General features: G+C 41.3%; 1 protein-coding gene across 1 annotated transcript; it reads left to right on the top strand.

Moving 5' to 3' along the window:
• Positions 1-10,201: 10,201 nt before the first annotated feature.
• Positions 10,202-15,664, top strand: LOC148191102 (uncharacterized). Its single transcript, XM_088101292.1, has 3 exons — positions 10,202-14,810; positions 14,910-15,223; positions 15,326-15,664. The coding sequence occupies exons 1-3, from the start codon at positions 10,202-10,204 to the stop codon at positions 15,662-15,664; spliced, it is 5,262 nt and encodes a 1,753-aa protein (XP_087957418.1).
• The last annotated feature ends 955 nt before the right edge of the window (positions 15,665-16,619 follow it).

Consider the following 16,619-nt stretch of genomic DNA (forward strand, 5'->3'; position numbering starts at 1 on the left):
AAAAATAAATTCACATCAATATTCATTCTTATTCCAATTATATCACTCCATCGAATAAATTACACTTAGATTCATTTTTAAGCATGCGTATATTACCTAAAGTCCATGAAATCAACATTATTGAATATAATCAAATCACACCAAATATATTTGATCAATTTCAAAGCATTGGTAATCAATAAACTCCAACTTTAACAAAATCATAACAACATCTAAATTCTTTTAAGACTTCTATTAAGTATAGAAAAAAAAAATCAATAACATAAATGTTGAATCAACGGTAAAAGAGAAAAGGATAGAAAAAAATAACACAAGCAATTCATACTGGTATGACCAAGCTTACATCCAGTCTTCCTTCAACAATCTTACTTGAAGGGTTTCCACTATAATGATAGAGTTAAACAGAATACAGAGATATCCTTTCTCAATGTACATCTCTCCACACTCAAAATCACTATCGCAAAACAAGAAATGAATATTGTCACTCTTACAACACAAAGAACAATCACAACTCTCTCAACACCTTGAGAACAATCCCAACTCTCACAGAGAACAATCACAACTCTCTCCCCAGGCACACCTGCATAGGAACACAATACATAGACTGTATATGATGTATCTGGTATTCCAGTCATACTCCAGCAGTGTAGATTGAATAAGAACTATTCAGCACACTTTCTTGATAAAATCTTGATGTATATGAAACCCAAATTGGTCATTGATTCTTCAAGACACATCTTGAACGCTCCTGTAATCAAAACTCAATGAAATAGTTAGTTATGAAATTGATTGCAATTGAATTGAATTGAAACAACATGCAAGACAATTATTTATAGGATTTTTTGAATCCTTACAAAATTTAATCGATTAAAAAATTTATGTAATTTGTTAAGCTTTTTCTTCTGCTTTAACAGATTTCCTTTTGTTTTGATCTAACAGATTATACAACGCATGCAATCGATTATTTGACCGTTAAAAACAGTTCAGGCTTTAAATGAAATTGATTTTGACATATGAAACGAACTTAACCAATTATGAAACTTAAGTAATTGATTATGTCAACACTTACGCAAATTTTCAAATCAATTTTCATTCTAAACAAATCAATACACTAATGAAACATTTATTGGCATAACTTCGTGTTTTAATCAATTATACAACTTATGTAATCGGTTATTACACAACTATTTTCCCCTATTAAGCATACAAGTGATATGGAGTAATCTAACAAATTATACACATTGTTAAATCGATTATTTGTACCAGAAATGGTATGTTCAATCTGTTTGATGCATGATTCATTTACAAACAATGAATCCATATATATCAAGCACAAACATAATAATGATAAAGCAATTGTTATGTCATTTGTTGTGCAAGAAACTATAAAACTATTCTTTTGTTCATTATAAAAACATGGATATAAAGGGTAGGTTTAGCTCCACCTATCCACAATCTTTTCCTTTTTTGATGATGACCAACAATAAACATATTTTCTAGTTACTTTGCCTCTTTGAGCATTAGCAAAAAATGGTAGAAGAAGTAACATGGAATAAGCATGTGCTAAAGAACATCAAAAATACTTACAGACCATTAATAATAAGGTGCCCCCTATCATAAAGAGATATAGCACAATAACAATATTTGAGTAGTATATGATTAATGGTACAATGTGTATTAGAGCTCAATGTATCTATATGAAATAGTATATGATGGAAGACCATCAAGAAATCACATTGGACCTCTTACTAGAGTCATGGCAAGGAAGATTCAAGAAGAAGAAGGATCACGTAACATTTTACTTCTATGTAAGGTTACTTATAAAAATCCTTCTTCTCTTAACTAAAGCACTTATACTTTGTTTTGTAGGGACTAATAAAGCTTGGAGACCATGATTCAGTCATCCAAGAAGTTAAATCAATAAAGGAAAGCAAAGGAGACAAAAAGGGAGGTGCTTGCGGAATGGGAAAGGCACCAAAATTTTTCACGTGACTTGGCTGACTTGGAATGAGGCATGAATCTTGCTGGCTGAGCTGGAATGAGGCATGGACCTTGCTGGATCAAAATGGACGTGCATTCTATTTGAATTTAGGAGGGAATTAAATCAGAAATTAGGCTCCTCTTCACCTATAAATAAGAGGGCATCCTTTTTGTATTTCCTCACTTTTGAGCTTAATGATATGCTGTAGAATTTGCTTTTCAACTCTTGTGCTCTTAAGTCACCTTTGATTTACTACTTCTTCTCCTTTCCTCAAGCTTCCTTCCTCTTTAGGAAGGCCCTCTAAGTTGTGAGGCTTCACCTATACACCTTTTCTCCATTAAAACACTTCAAACACTACATTGTTTCATCAATCCGCTGCACCTTCATTCACTGTTGGTTTCTTCTGGTCTAGAGTCTTTGCCTGCATGTTTCCAGCTGGGATTAGTCTTCATCAAGTGGTATCAAAGTTGTGGTCATCCACGCACCCATAGCTAAGTTATTGTTTCCATTTTCAACTTCATTTGTCTGTCACATTGTATTATGATTTCAATTTTTCTTGCTTTCTTCATCTGTTCTAGTGCCATTATTAGGTTCCTTTTGAGTGCTTGCTGTTATTCCATCCCTGTTTCCATTTGATTTCCTCATTCTTGGCTTCCAAATTGTCAAAAGTTTAGAAATCTGGTTTGAAATTCTGGTGTAGTTTGCTAATTCTGTTTGGTGTGTTTTAAGTGGAATCTTGAGGTGCTGTGTTACCTATTGTGAGGCATCCAGAAGCAGAAAGCTTCACCTACTGAGGTAGCATCTTAGGAAGTGGAAAGGAGGCTGAAGTGGAAACAGAAAGGGGGGCTTTTGAGCAGCTGCAAACCTGCTGTTCCAGCAACTAAAATACACCAGAAAAGCTTGATTTGCAACCTATTTTGGAGTGGCAAACAACAACAGCCAAAGTTTGAAGCCTACACTAGTTTTAGGCATTATTTTAGGCTTGTTTAAGTCATTATATCAGGGAACCTTTGCTGTTTCAAGTTGATTTTTGGTTTTTGGCTAAGTGACTTGGGAAAATGCTCTTGAAGCAATTCCAAGTTCACATTTGAACATTGTAATAGTGTAATTTTGTTTCTTTAGTGTGGAAGTGTGTCAAGGGGCTCCAAGTGTCACTTGCACTTTCACTTAGGGTCGTCTAGCATTTACATTTTGCATCTTTATTGCTTTCTTTAAAGTGCTTGTTTGATCCTTTTTGTTTTAAGTCTCTATGGTATATAGGATTGCATAACATCTAGATAAACCTTCTTTTGATTTTTAGGAGCATTTCATTAACATTGAAAATATTTTGAAAGATTTCTACCTAGAAACTAAGGTAAAAGATAATTCTAAGTGTTAATACCCAATTTCGTCCGGGTAGTTAAAAAATATATATAGAGTTAAGAAGGGGTAATAAAATAAAATAAACGGGTAAAGATAAATTTAATACGAAGTCTCAAAAAAAAAAAAATGATTTGTGTTCCGTTTTCCTTTTTTTATTTTTGTTCTTTTATTTCTACTTTGTTTCGTTTTTATTTATTTCCTCTCCTGTTTATATTTTATTTTGTTTTTATTTTTATTTCATTTTTATTGGTTTTATTTTTTATTTTGTTTATTTTATTTTATTTCTTGGATTTACTTTTATTTTATTTTATTCTATTTTTGCTGTATTTCATTTATTGTTCCTTTTAAGTTTACTTTTATTTTTTATTTTTTTTATTTTATTTTATTTATTATTATTATTTTTTTTTCTTATTTCGTTCTTTCTTTTATTTGTTTTATTTTTATTTTTAATTCAAGAAAAGATTACTCTTTATATAAAAAAAAAAAAGAGAAATGAAAGAAAAGGAAAAGAAAAGGAAAAGTAAATTTCAGGTCAACTCTGTTACTCTCTTGAGGCCACAGTGAATGCTTAGAATGTGACTATAGGGTGGCAGCGTGATGAAGTCACTGGTTTTTCTTGCTAAAAATTCCTAGCGACAGCGGTAGACATATGGAAAAGGAAAAAATTTTTGAACGAGCTTTGGTCACCTGCAAAATAGAAACATGAAAACATGAAAAGAAAAAGGGAGAAGGGAAATCTGGCGCCAGAGGAGATCTCAGGGTACAACAGAAAGCAGGGGTTTTGGTTTTGAAAAGGGAGAGATAATCACACTAGGGGGATCACTCATCACCATCAGAAGAGAGAACACTGAGCCTTAGTGGGGGAACTAAAAAACTTTCATTTCTTTCAACTCCGTCCAGGGAACCTCGTTGCCGTCCGGTAACCCTTGTTCACGTTCACTATATTTTTCTGGCACCTGCAATAACGTTGGGAGCGAAGGGGAAATTGAATCCTATAAAGAAAAGGAGACTAGAACAAAAAGGAAAGTTTTATCTTCTCTTGAAGCTGCGAAGGTAAGTCTCCATACATCCAAGCTCTTTGGTCATGCTCGTTCATATGCTCTATGTATGTTGCCTTATGCATGCTGAAAGATGAATGAAATTGTGTTCAATCAATGTATACATTTGTGTTTGCTTTCCTCTGTTAATCAACATTGCTGTTAATCAAAACTGCACCCAATATGTAGTTTCAACAAAATTCATCAAATACAAATGACAGTAGAAAATGAGTATACACTCCCCCAACGTCGAGACTTTAATCTCCTCTACTTGCACATAGAAAACACTAAAAAATAGGAGCAGCACCTAGAAAGCACTAAAAAAAACAGGAACAGCACCTATCATCTTCATCTTTCTTCTTCATTTTTCATCCCCAACACTCACTTCGAACACCCATCATCTACATCCTTGTACTACGGCCAACACCCATCATCATCTACACCACGGCCTAACTCCCCTCACCCAATCATCAACCATCATCACACATCACCATAGCCATCTTGACACTCACGGCTACTACCAACTCCCTTCCAACCACCTTCCAACTACCCGTTCCTTCCACTCCCAATTCTCACATCCCAGGGTTTACTTCGCCTTCCCAGCAAATCCATTTCTCAACTTCATCATTTTCTCATAACCCAATCAACACAGAGTGGAACAGGTTCATCATTCACTCCTCATACTCATTCGAACACAACACACCCCAAACGTTGTCTCGGCAAGCCTCTTTGACAACAGTCGCCACCTGCAAAGAAGGAGAGAGGATGTTGACGTGGTGACCGGAGGCATCTCCGGAGACGACCGGTGACGCTAGCGGAGCCTTGGCCGGCGCGGTGGTCGAGCTCGCCTAAGGGGCGATCCACGAAGGAGAGAACCATCTCTCTTGTGCGCGAGGAGAAGAGGAAGAGAGAAGCCTGATCTGGAGGCGGCGGCGGCCAGTTTCAGTGGGGGCGAGGTTCGGCGGCCAGTTTCAGTGGGGGCGAGGTTCGGCGGCAACCTTGGCCGTGACGTGCGACGCCGGTGGTGTCTTGGTTCGAGAAGTCTGGGCTCGCTCAGGTGATGTCTGACGGAGGAAGGGAGAGAACTTCCCTCACGCGAAGAAGAGGGAGGAAGGAGTTGGCGGCGGCCCCGGTGGCGCCTGGTCGCCGGTGACGCCTTGGGCTGAGCGGGGATCCGTCACGGTGGCCGGCCGTTTGAACGGAGGCTGAGCAGAGTGCGTGATGAGTGCCTCTAGGATTTCTCGTCCATGGGAGAAGCTTGAATCTCTGATGCATGTCTGAAATGAGTTGGGACGTAAGAACCCCTAGGGTTTTCCAAACCTGAGAAGTGAAATGGGCCCTAGGCCTGCTCCAGTTTAAAAATATTCACATGTATATAATTAAAAAACATTTCTTTCCTTCACGCACCCCCGTTTCTCACCCGCACACCCCTATCCATTCCATTGGTCTGGGCTCAGGCCCATTCTGTTCCTAAAAAATAAAAAAAATGAATTTCTCCCCTGCGCTTCCTTATTCTCATTTTTGCACCCCTCTCCGCTTGGGCTTTGGCCCAGTTCTATTTTTTTTTAAAAAAAAAGCACCCCTATTCCTTATTCAGCATCTCTACACCTCTTTTCTTTTTGTTTTATTTACTTTTATTTTATTTTATTTTATCCTTTTACTTTCTACTTTATTTCCATTATTTATTTATTCATCCTTTTATTTTATTTTCTTTACTTTGTTTTTTTTGTTTTTTTTATTTTTTTTATTTTCGTTTTTTATTTTTATTTTATTTTTATTTTTATTTTTATTTTTTTTTATTTTATTTTCTTTCTCTTTTGCTTACATTTTAAATGCATTTTTGTAAAAAATGATAAAAATATATTTTAAAGGTTTAGACACATGTGTGATCGCACGCATCGTCCTTGTGTTAGAACCTTTTCTTCTTCCCTTATAAAAAAAAATAGTAAAAATATATTTTAAAGGTTTAGACACATGTGTGATCGCACGCATCGTCCTTGTGTTAGAACCTTTTCTTCTTCTCTTATAAAAAAAATTAATAATAAAATATTTTAAAGGTTTAGACACATGTGTGATCGCACGCATCGTCCTTGTGTTAGAACCTTTTCTTCTTCTCTTAAAAAAATTAATAATAAAATATTTTAAAGGATTAGACACATGTGTGATCGCACGCATCGTCCTTGTGTTAAAATCTTTTCTTCTTCTCTTCTAAAAAAATGATAACAAAAATGTTTTAAAGGTTTAGGCACATGTGTGATCGCACGCATCGTCCTTGTGCCAAAAACCTCTTGTCTTTCACTTCCCAAAAATCCAAAATCATTTTCAAAACAAATTTTCAAACAATTTCCAAACAAATTTCTCAAATAGATTCAAAAGAACTACGTAACCCTGATTTCTCATTTTGAATGAGAATACGTAGGAGCAAGGTCAATCCTTGTCGGGCTCAAAAAACTAAAAAATATATTTTGTTTATTTAGAACTTTATTTTAGGAATAGTTAAACATTTTGAAAACCACATCAAATTCGCGTATTTAGTTAAAGGTACTACCTTAGGGCAGGCGTTGTAGGGTGCTAATACCTTCCCTACACGTAACCGACTCCCGAACCCAGAATCTGGTTTTCGCGGACTGTGTCTTATCATTTTATGGTTTTTCCGTAGTTTTCCAAAATAAACTATGGTGGCGACTCCAAATCTCTTTTCAAAACCCGTTTTTTTTCTTGGATCGTCGTCCCGTCGCGATTCCGGTTGCGACAGATGGCGACTCCACTGGGGACAAATGAAGAGAGTCTAGCCATTTAATTAGATGCATGATTCTGATGTGGTTTTGCTTTATGTTTTCCTTCCCATTTTCTTTATCTATGTTTGATATTTGAAGTAATTGCATATGATTTGTTCTGATTTTTCTATATTGAACCCTAGGTAGAGAACATGTCTATATCTGCCTGGGATTTTTTCTGGTTGTTTTGCAGGTGAGGGTTTGGGTATGCATTACGCTCTCCCTTCACACACACACACACTTTATGCATATCATGAGTGGGGCCCTATACCCGGGTCTGAGTGTAACTTAGAAATAGAGGGGTTGTGTAGCGGTGCCATTTGGGACATACTTCCTGTTTGGCTATCGTGAGAACCCCAGCTAGAGTTTGTTCTCTTCACTTGTGTCTCCGCATCTAGTTGATTACTCGACTGTTGTGGAGATACTCTGAAGGGGGCCATAGCTCTAGTGACCATCGACCTTTAGGTTCAAGGAGCCATCCTTGTGAGGTTGCATATACTTGACCTTCAATCTGAAGCGCTGAACCTTTATTAGGGCACAAAGGGAAAAATGTGTATTCCTCTAACCCTCACCCTGTTTGTTCTTTTTTGAAAATAATGACATTGCATTTTCATGCTACGCATGCATTTGTGTTGTTGGTCATGTTTTGCTTCATTATGTTATCATGCATCATGTTCATACATCATTTGGTGACATGTTGGTTTTAGGGGAAATCACAGGTGTTCACTTGACCTCCTACAAGATGGAAGTCGATACAAGATCTGGTGCTACCCAACAGACCGATTCTATCATTTTAAGTAAGAAACCTCGCCTGAGGATTCATGGGGGGAATTTGACAGGGCTGATAAGCTTAGGCAAACGACTAAAGACTATAAAAAGAGAAACTTTCAAGAATAAGTATGGAAACCTGTTGGGCCTAATGGAAGTGGAGGTACAGTTGCCTGCTATCACAGCCCTAGCACAGTATTATGACTCCCCGCTAAGATGCTTCACCTTTCAAGACTTCCAACTAGCACCGACTATAGAAGAGTTTGAGCATATCCTTGGTTTACCGCTGGAGGGTACCATGCCGTATCAGCATTTGGAGCATCATACCTCTATCTCCACTATTGCTGCCATAATGAAATTACAGCCCAAGGAGCTCGAAGATAGGTTGGTAATGAGACATCAAGTGCGTGGGCTGACACAGGGGTATCTGGAACAGTACCTGCAGCATCTGGCTGATAAGGAAGAGTGGGAGACTTTTATGGATGTGCTAGCTCTCACCGTGTATGGCATTGTTTTATTCCCCAAAATAGAAGACTTTGTGGATTATACCGCAATAGATGTCTTCGTGGCGAGAAAGACGAGATCGGAGAATCCTGTGACGGCAGTCCTTGCTGATGTTTATGGCACCATGAGTTTCTGTCACGAAAGGAAGGGGAAGAAAATCCTTTGTTGTGTGCCGGCACTGTATGCTTGGATGACTGCACGCGTGTTTAAAGGCGTAGTCAATGTCAAGTGCCCTTCGGAAGATCTGTCACGTCAGGGGCTTACGGACAAAGGAGGAAATGAGTGGGCCCATTTCTTTGCTAGCTTGAATGGAGGAAAAATAAATTGGCGTCTTCCTTGGCTTGGGATTAAACAGCCTATCCAACATTGTGGCCGCTTTCCCAATGTACCTCTCATAGGGGCCCGATATTGCATCAATTACAACCCTCTTTTGGTTCAAAGACAATTCGGGCATCCCATGAAAGGGGGACCTTCGCCGGACTATCTCACGGCATTTTTCATCTACTACGAGGATGGACATTGCACTGAAATGTTGAGGAAAGTTAGAAGCGCTTGGGAAAGTATTGTGCGAGCTGAAAAGGATCTAAGGGTAGGGGTGGCAGACGACAAGGTTAATTATCAATCATGGATCCTAAAAAGGGTAAAGGAAATCAAACTGCCTTTCAAGCCAATCAGTGATAAGCCAGCTAATGAAGGGCGATCCCAAGACCTAGAGAGCGAAGAGGTGAAGCAGTTGAAGGTGGAGATGAAAAAACTGAGAGAGAGGAATGCTAGGTTGGAAAAAGAATTACAAATCGCGCGCAATGATTTTGTTGATATGAGGAATGCTAAAGAGGAAGGATCACAGGCCTATGAAGAAATTGTTAGAAGCCAGAAGGCCGAAAGAGATTATACATTCCGAGTGAAGCAAGACCTTGCGGCCGCAAACAAAGAGCTAGCTATGAGAGTGAAGGAGAAGAACGTGGCGTTGGAAGAGGGAAAACAATGGAAACACCTCTACGAAGAGGCCAAAAGAGATAAGCGGGAAGCCTTGAAAAGACTGAGGGAAGCGCAGATTCAGGTGGAAAAAACGGGGCATCAGATGAAAGAAATGGCCACGTCGTTTGAGGCGGATATGAACCAAGAGCGTTGGAAGCTAGCAGAAGCAAAAAAAGGGCATCGAGCCATGATAAAACAAATGGAGGATTATATCGAGGCGCAAGAGGAGCGATGGAGGTCGATGGAGTTTGAAGAGAGACATCAGGCCTTGATGAAGCGAATGGAAGATCACATCGCAGAGCAAGAAGTGGCTGTGAGACATTGGAAGGAAAGTTTCTCCCAATTGGCAGCTTTGGCAAATGAAGCAATTGAAAACATCCCCAAGATGGTGTTGGACGCCGAAGCAAGTACTCACTTTTATAGCCCGCCGGAAGAGATAAAACATTTTATTAATCATTGTAAATGGTTGGTGGGCGAGATGAAATCCTTTATCGCTCGATCTCGAGAATGATGTATTTTGAAATCCTTGTATTTTGTTTCTGTAGGCGATGTATTGAACTGAGTACTTTTAATGAAAGATATGGAATGTTTGTTTGGTACCAACTTGTGTTGATTTCCATCGGTAATGTTGTCGCGACCCAGTGATTTCCACCTATTACCAACATGCATCATGTTTTCTTTATTTCGTTCTCATCTAATTTAAAATTAATCAAAATAATAAAACAGTACAAGTGAGGAAAACAACGGCCAATTTTCCACGACATCCCTACAGGACTCGAGCCAATTCAAGAATCATGGAAAGCTGGGAGGAGTCTCAAGAATCCATCAAGGCTAATATCGGTCAGCTGAAAGACCAGATCGGCCAAATCCTTGCTGCTCTAGAATCGCTGAAGATTGCGGGAGAGTCATCGTCAGCGCGGATCGAGGGGAACGCCCCCCCTTATCCCCCAATGTTTAATGCCTTGAGCCCATCGATTCCGTTCCCGATGTATGGCTTGCCCCCGGGGTATACGCCCCCCATGGGAGATTACTCGGAAGCGGAACATACGTCTTTCTCTTTTCCCACAACCATCAATGTGCCGCCCATCGGTACTCAGGGTTCTGTCTCAGTTTCGGCACCCATGACAGGTGTAGCTATGAATGAGACGACCGCAGTTGAAGGAACGCGGGTGACCGTAGTCGCTAAGGAGGACTCTTCAGCCGAGGCTGCGCCACACACCACGGTGATTGGGGGGATCGGTAGTTTCATCGGAGCTAAGAATAAGCTGGAAATTCTGGAAGAAAGGCTGAGAGCCATAGAAGGAGTCGAAAGCTATGGATTCGGTGACGTCGCGAGATTAAGCTTGGTCCCCGAGATAAAAATACCACACAAGTTTAAGGCGCCGGAGTTTGAGAAGTACAAGGGTAATACATGCCCTAAAAGCCATTTAACGATGTACTGTAGAAAGATGGCCGCGTATGCCTATGATGACAAATTGCTTATCCATTTCTTCCAAGATAGTTTGGCTGGGGTAGCATTGAACTGGTATACCCACTTAGAGCCGTCTCGCATACGTTGTTGGGTGGACCTAGCTGACGCCTTCGTGAAACAGTATAAGTACAATATGCATGTCGCACCCGACAGGTTGCAACTGCAAAACATGGCAAAGAAAGATAATGAAACTTTCAAGGAGTATGCTCAACGATGGAGAGAGCTAGCGGCGCAGGTTGAGCCGCCTCTGTACGACAAAGAAATGGTGGCAATGTTCGTGAACACGCTCCAACCACCGTTTTATGAACACATGGTCGGGAACGTGTCCTCCAATTTCGCCGATATCGTCATAATAGGCGAAAGAATAGAGATTGGGTTGAAGAATGGGAAGATTGCCGGTGGCCCGTCTGCGGTAGCAAACTCTAAAAAGCCCAGCTTCAATCCAGGAAAGAAGAAAGAGGGAGATGTGCATGCGACATCGGTAATGCCTGCATGGAGAGGTCAAGCTCCTATTCACAATTATAGACCACACCTGGGCCAACCTCCATATGCAGCCAATGCAGCTTTTGCTCATCCAATTAGACCTCAACAACAACAAGGATTTTATCAAGCGCAACCAATCACAAACAACGCCTGGAGGACTGGGACAGGCGCGAATCCAAATCCAAATGCGGGTCAAGGCACTTACTCGAGAAAAACCCAAGAAAGAAACTTTGTTCACTTCACCCCCATCCCTACGACTTACACTGAATTATTACCCCACCTCGTCAAAAGGGGTCTGGTTGCTATATGTCCGATGATGCCTATGCAACCTCCGTACCCTAGGGGTTATGATGCCGATGCCAAGTGTAGTTATCATGGGGGAGGAGTGGGTCACTCAACTGAGAGATGTATGGCCTTCAAACATAAAGTACAGGCCCTAATCGATGCTGGGTGGCTGAAATTTCAAGAAGATAAACCTAGCATTGATGATAATCCGTTATCCGGACATGGGAGTGCCTCGACAAATGCCATTGAGGTTAAGAGGCATGAACTGATGAGGGATGCAAGTAAAATCCGAAGTTCCAGAAGGTTTATTTTCAAGGAATTATTGAAGTTGGGATTTTTAAACGGTGATTATGATTTGGGAAGAGCATGTGGATTCCATCCATGCGCTGAACACTCTATCGATGAATGTGTTGAATTCGAAGAGTTTCTGCAAGATCTGCTTGATAGGAATTTGATGCAAGTGTGCTACGAGGATAAGGATGAAGAGGTGTTTGCACAAACCGGTGTGGAGTCTGATGTAACCCTGCCAGAGCCGTTGGTAATTCGTTTCACTCGGACCACCCCTGCACCAGTTATTCAAGGAAGATCGTCCGTCGTCATCCATACACCAGTTCCTTTTCCTTACAAGAGCGAGAAAGCTGTTCCTTGGAGGTATGGAACACACGCGGTCGATGAAGGACAATGTGTTGAAAGTCAATTCCTCGGCCAGGATCCAGTTATTGAAAATATATCAGGCATCGGCGGAATGACAAGGAGTGGTCGAATCTTCACGCCACCAAACCTGATGAGAGAAGGAACTAGCAATAATGAAGCACCGGTGGCCGCGAAAGCTAAGGAGCTCTTAAAGGGGAAACGGGTGCAGGCAGAAGAGACCCCCGACAAGGAGGACGAGAAAGAAATATCCGACGAAGAGGCTTGTGAGTTTTTGAAATTCATACAACAAAGTGAATATAAAGTGGTGGAACAATTGAATCGTATGCCAGCCCGGATCTCTCTGTTAGAATTGCTCATGCACTCAACCTCCCATAGAAAACTGCTGATGAAGATACTGAGCGAGGCCCATGTAGAACAAGGTATTTCCCTGAACAAATTCGAGGGCATTGTTAGCAACATCACTGCTAATAATTACCTCACCTTCACCGATGAGGAAATGCCTGCTGAGGGGAGAGGGCATAACAAGGCTCTCCATGTCTCCGTGAAATGCTTGGACCACGTCGTAGCACGCGTGTTGGTGGACAACGGATCCTCCCTGAATGTCATGCCCAAAACGACATTAGAGAGGCTACCTTGTGTCGGAATGCATATGAAGCCAAGTTCTATGATTGTGAGAGCGTTTGACGGTAGCAAGAGGGAAGTCATGGGCGAAATAGAGTTGTCGGTCCAGGTTGGCCCATGTGTCTTTCAAATAACCTTCCAGGTCATGGATATCCTCCCAGCCTATAGTTGTCTATTGGGTCGCCCATGGATCCATTCTGCGGGAGTTGTACCTTCCACACTGCACCAGAAACTGAAATATGTCATGGGAGATAAGCTGGTGATAGTTTCTGGAGAGGAGGATCTCCTGGTGAGTGGGCCATCCTCCGCCCGCTATATAGAAGCAGCCGAAGAAGCTCTCGAGATAGCTTTTCAATCATTGGAGATCGTGGGAAACACCTATGTGGAACCATTTCCAGTAAACCCATATCTGTCATGCGCCTCTATCATGGCGGCCAAGGTTATGCTGAAAGAAGGCTATAAGTACGGGAACGGTTTAGGCAAGTACGGGCAGGGGCGGACATTCCCATTGGAGGTGGTCGAGAACAAAAACAGGTACGGCCTGGGATACAAGCCCAGCAAGGAGGATAAGAAGAGGCTGATTGAGGAAAAGAGGGAGCGCAGCCTGGCTCGGATGGAGAGACGAGAACCAAGGACGAGGAAGATTCACATTTGTGATATCAAGGAGAGTTTTCGCAGTGCTGGATGGGTGAACACTAGCCATATAGCGGTCGTGGAAGAGGAAGCTGGATCTGAAAGCTCAAACTTCGTGTGGGCTTGCTCCCCGGATGCGCGGCTCAGTAATTGGAAGATTATGGACTTACCCGTGATGTTTAATTCGAATGAAATATATGACAATGAATGTTTTGAAAATAACAATGTCGATATCCCTAATCTGGAGCACCCTGTCGATGATACGGAAGATGATTATGAAGATGGTTCGGAACCCTCTCCGGAACTAATGAGATTAGTGGAGCAAGAGTCTAAGGAAATAAAACCCTATCAGAAAGATGTCGAAATACTCAACTTGGGTGAGGAGGACGAGATAAAAGAAGTAAAGATCGGCACCACCATGAAAGAGGAAGTGAGAGAAAGGTTGCGAGTCCTATTGAAGGAATTTAAGGACGTGTTTGCTTGGTCGTACAATGATATGCCCGGTTTGGATACCGATATCGTGCAGCATAAACTCCCTCTTAAGCCGGAATGCCTCCCGATCAAACAGAAACTAAGAAGAATGAAGCCGGAGATGTCTTTGAAAATCAAGGAAGAGGTGCAGAAACAATTTGACGCAGGTTTCTTGGCTGTGGCGAAATACCCGCAATGGGTGGCGAATGTCGTACCAGTACCCAAGAAAGATGGTAAAGTTCGGATGTGTGTTGACTACCGTGATTTGAATCGTGCAAGTCCAAAAGACAATTTCCCACTACCGCACATCGATACTCTAGTCGATAATACAGCCAAGTTTTCGCTATTTTCATTCATGGATGGTTTCTCAGGATATAATCAGATCAAGATGGCGCCAGAAGATATGGAAAAGACAACTTTTATCACGTTGTGGGGAACCTTTTGCTATAAGGTGATGTCCTTTGGGCTCAAGAATGCCGGGGCAACATATCAGAGGGCGATGGTTGCACTTTTTCATGACATGATGCACAAGGAAATCGAAGTTTATGTGGATGACATGATTGCAAAGTCCGAATCGGAAGAAGAACACATTCTCAACTTGAAGAAATTATTTGAGAGATTGAGAAAGTATAAACTCAGGTTAAACCCAGCCAAATGCACGTTTGGAGTGAAATCTGGGAAATTGTTGGGTTTTGTGGTTAGCCAAAAAGGGATAGCAGTGGATCCTGACAAGGCACGGGCGATAATAGAAATGCCTGCGCCTAGAACAGAAAAGGAGGTTCGAGGTTTTTTGGGTAGACTGAACTACATTGCTAGATTCATCGCCCAATTAACCGCTACGTGCGAACCAATGTTCAAGTTGTTACGAAAGAATCAGGCTGTAGTTTGGAATGAGGATTGTCAAGCCGCTTTTGAAAAAGTCAAACGATACCTGCAAGACCCTCCCGTATTACGTCCACCTGAACCAGGAAGACCGCTCATTTTGTATTTAACTGTGTTGGATAAGTCAATGGGTTGTGTGTTGGGTCAGCACGATGAAGCTGGGAAGAGAGAACACGCTATATACTACTTGAGCAAGAAATTCACAGACTGCGAACAAAGATATTCGTCGTTAGAACGAACTTGTTGTGCATTGGCGTGGGCTGCTCATCGCTTAAGGCAATACATGCTGAGTCACTCAACCTGGTTGATATCCAAGGTGGACCCTATCAAGTTCATTTTTGAAAAGCCTGCTCTTACTGGAAGGATAGCTCGGTGGCAAATGCTATTGTCAGAATATGACATCGTGTATGTTACTCAGAAATCCGTCAAGGGGAGTGCGTTAGCAGAATACCTGGCTCATCAACCCATCAGCGATTATCAGCCCATGCAGCCCGAATTTCCCGATGAAGATATCATGGCTCTATTCGAAGAAGGCAGAAAAAACCGAGACGAAGAAACGTGGACATTATTATTCGATGGAGCCTCGAACGTGATGGGGCATGGCATAGGGGCAGTTCTCATCTCTCCAGAGCATCAGTACATACCTATGACAGCAAGGTTATGTTTTAATTGCACAAATAACATTGCAGAATACGAGGCCTGCGCTATGGGTATTCGGGCGGCAATAGAGTCCAAAGTAAAAATTCTGGATGTGTAAGGGGATTCAGCTTTAGTCATCCACCAGTTGAAGGGAGAGTGGGAAACTAGAGATGCGAAATTAATTCCTTACCAAGCTTACATCAGAGGATTAATGGATTATTTCGATGCCATCACATTTAACCACATACCGCGAGAAGATAATCAATTAGCAGACGCATTGGCTACTTTGTCATCAATGTTTGAAGTTGACCAAGATGCAGAATTACCAATGATTGAAATGAAGAGCCATGCAGAGCCAGCATATTGTCACTTCATCGAGGAGGAGGTGGATGGTAAACCTTGGTATTTTGATATCAAGCACTATCTTAAGACCCGAGAATATCCTGAGAAGGCATCTGAAAACGATAAAAGATCGTTAAGGAGGTTGGCTGGCAGCTTTATTTTAAATGGGGATATCTTATACAAGAGAAATCATGACATGGTTCTCCTCAGATGTGTGGATGCAAAGGAAGCCGAATTGATATTGAAAGAAGTGCACGAAGGTACATTTGGCACACACCTGAATGGGCACTCAATGGCCAGGAAGATCTTGAGAGCTGGTTACTTCTGGTTGACCATGGAAAATGATTGTTGTACACACGTGAGGAAGTGCGAGAAATGTCAAATGTATGCAGACAATATCAATGTGCCGCCCACGACCTTGAACGTGTTGTCTGCACCGTGGCCATTTTCGATGTGGGGGATAGATGTTATTGGAGCTATAGAGCCAAAAGCGTCAAATGGACACCGTTTCATACTAGTCGCGATCGATTACTTCACCAAGTGGGTTGAGGCTGCCTCTTATGCCAACGTGACTAGAAAAGTGGTGACCAAATTCATAAAAAAGGAGTTGATCTGCAGATACGGGTTACCTAACAAGATTATCACTGATAATGCCACCAACCTGAACAACCAGATGATGGCGGAGTTATGTGAGGAGTTCAAAATTCATCATCTTAATTCTTCTCCTTACC

Source organism: Vigna umbellata, chromosome 11, assembly GCF_029865625.1.
Source record: "Vigna umbellata cultivar VRB3 chromosome 11, Vumbellata_1.0, whole genome shotgun sequence".
Classification (NCBI taxonomy): Eukaryota; Viridiplantae; Streptophyta; class Magnoliopsida; order Fabales; family Fabaceae; genus Vigna; species Vigna umbellata.